Consider the following 1378-nt stretch of genomic DNA (forward strand, 5'->3'; position numbering starts at 1 on the left):
ATCAGTTCGACTGATCACCAGGCAAATAACCGACTGTCCAGTTTGCTACGTTCGAATAATTTGCTTTTTTTCCCCTCAAGCACTCAAAAGCCATCACAATCTTCGTTCAAGTTGTCGAGATGGAATTCAATGCAAAGAATAGAATAGCACGAGTTCCAATAAACAGGACAGAAGAAACCGCTATCATACACAAATCCGGAACTTTCAGCTAAATTGATGTTCACAATGACTGATTGACTGACGATGGCTGAAAATTTAATTCCCTTCCAATCCAATGCTATTTTATAATGCAGTCTCAGTCAACTAGCACTCAGGAATTATTTCAGCGCTTGTGTGTGTGTGTGTGGGTCTGTGTGCGTATGCATTTGTTTCAAAAACGCTTCTTATAATTAACATAAAGCAAAACTGCCTGAACTAAAGAAAAATCTAAGTTTATCAAATTTGTTGGTTAGCTAGAAAATTAAAAAAAAGAACAATATTTTTTTTCTTCTTTTCACAATGCTAATAATTACTACTGCCACGAACATTGACTGGCCAAATCGAGCGACTGTTTTCCTGTTTTGGTTCTCAGTTGGTATTTTACACATTTTGTTCACGGATGGTAGTGAAAGAAATGAAACAATGAATAGTGCAAATTTGGAACCAAATGGTAAAACGTTGACCAACAGGTCAATGACCAGTGCCAAATTGACCCGTCGTCAGCAGCTGAGAATTATGCTTGGCTATTGTTCAAATGGAAATCAAGTTGTCGCTGCATGCTTCCCGAATTACAGATGTGGGCGCGGGTATTGGTGTGACACAAACATCAATCGCTGTTGTAAACCAAAAGTGCTCAACATTAATATACACTTTGTCAGCCCAGTTACAGGTCTACCCTTTGGAAGTATTTGGAAGCCAACAATTTCTCCGTCAAGTCTCTTTTGTCGAGACGGTAGTCCGGCTGTTTCGAGGTGCCATCTTAATTCTGCATGCCCCGTAGGATTCATTTGCACGATTGACAAACTGTGCTGCCGTAGTGGTACTGCTGCAAGTACTTGCATATTTTTTTTTCAATTCCTCCTTTCTATCCCAGTATTAAACCTATTATTTTTAAATTTCATCATTGTCTAGGTTGCAATTTCGAAGCTGAACCAGTTGCACTATGTGACAGAGGAATGTGCGCTCCGAATCATTACTGCTCGAGGGATGGCTACTGTTGCCCTACAACTTATGGTATTAATTAGTGTTTCAAAAAAATACATTCCTTTCAAAAACGCTTTTTCAAATATCATACCCTATAATCTTGACTCAATTTTCTTAATCCTTAAATTTAAACTCAAGTTTCAGGCGGAAATGTGTGTCCAAATGGTGCCACGCCAATCGGTTTGTGCGAACAAGG

The 1378-nt window shown here is 38.9% G+C and overlaps 1 protein-coding gene across 1 annotated transcript; it reads right to left on the reverse strand.

The window, feature by feature from the left end:
• Nucleotides 1-83: 83 nt before the first annotated feature.
• On the reverse strand, nt 84-1040 carry Tsp_14610 (conserved hypothetical protein). The gene is made up of 2 exons (XM_003370761.1): nt 875-1040; nt 84-247 (listed from the first exon to the last, which is right to left on the reverse strand). Exons 1-2 carry the CDS (start codon nt 1038-1040, stop codon nt 84-86), a joined length of 330 nt encoding a protein of 109 aa, XP_003370809.1.
• Nucleotides 1041-1378: the final 338 nt, after the last annotated feature.

This window comes from Trichinella spiralis (assembly GCF_000181795.1).
Source record: "Trichinella spiralis strain ISS 195 chromosome Unknown Scfld570, whole genome shotgun sequence".
In the NCBI taxonomy this organism is placed as follows: Eukaryota; Metazoa; Nematoda; class Enoplea; order Trichinellida; family Trichinellidae; genus Trichinella; species Trichinella spiralis.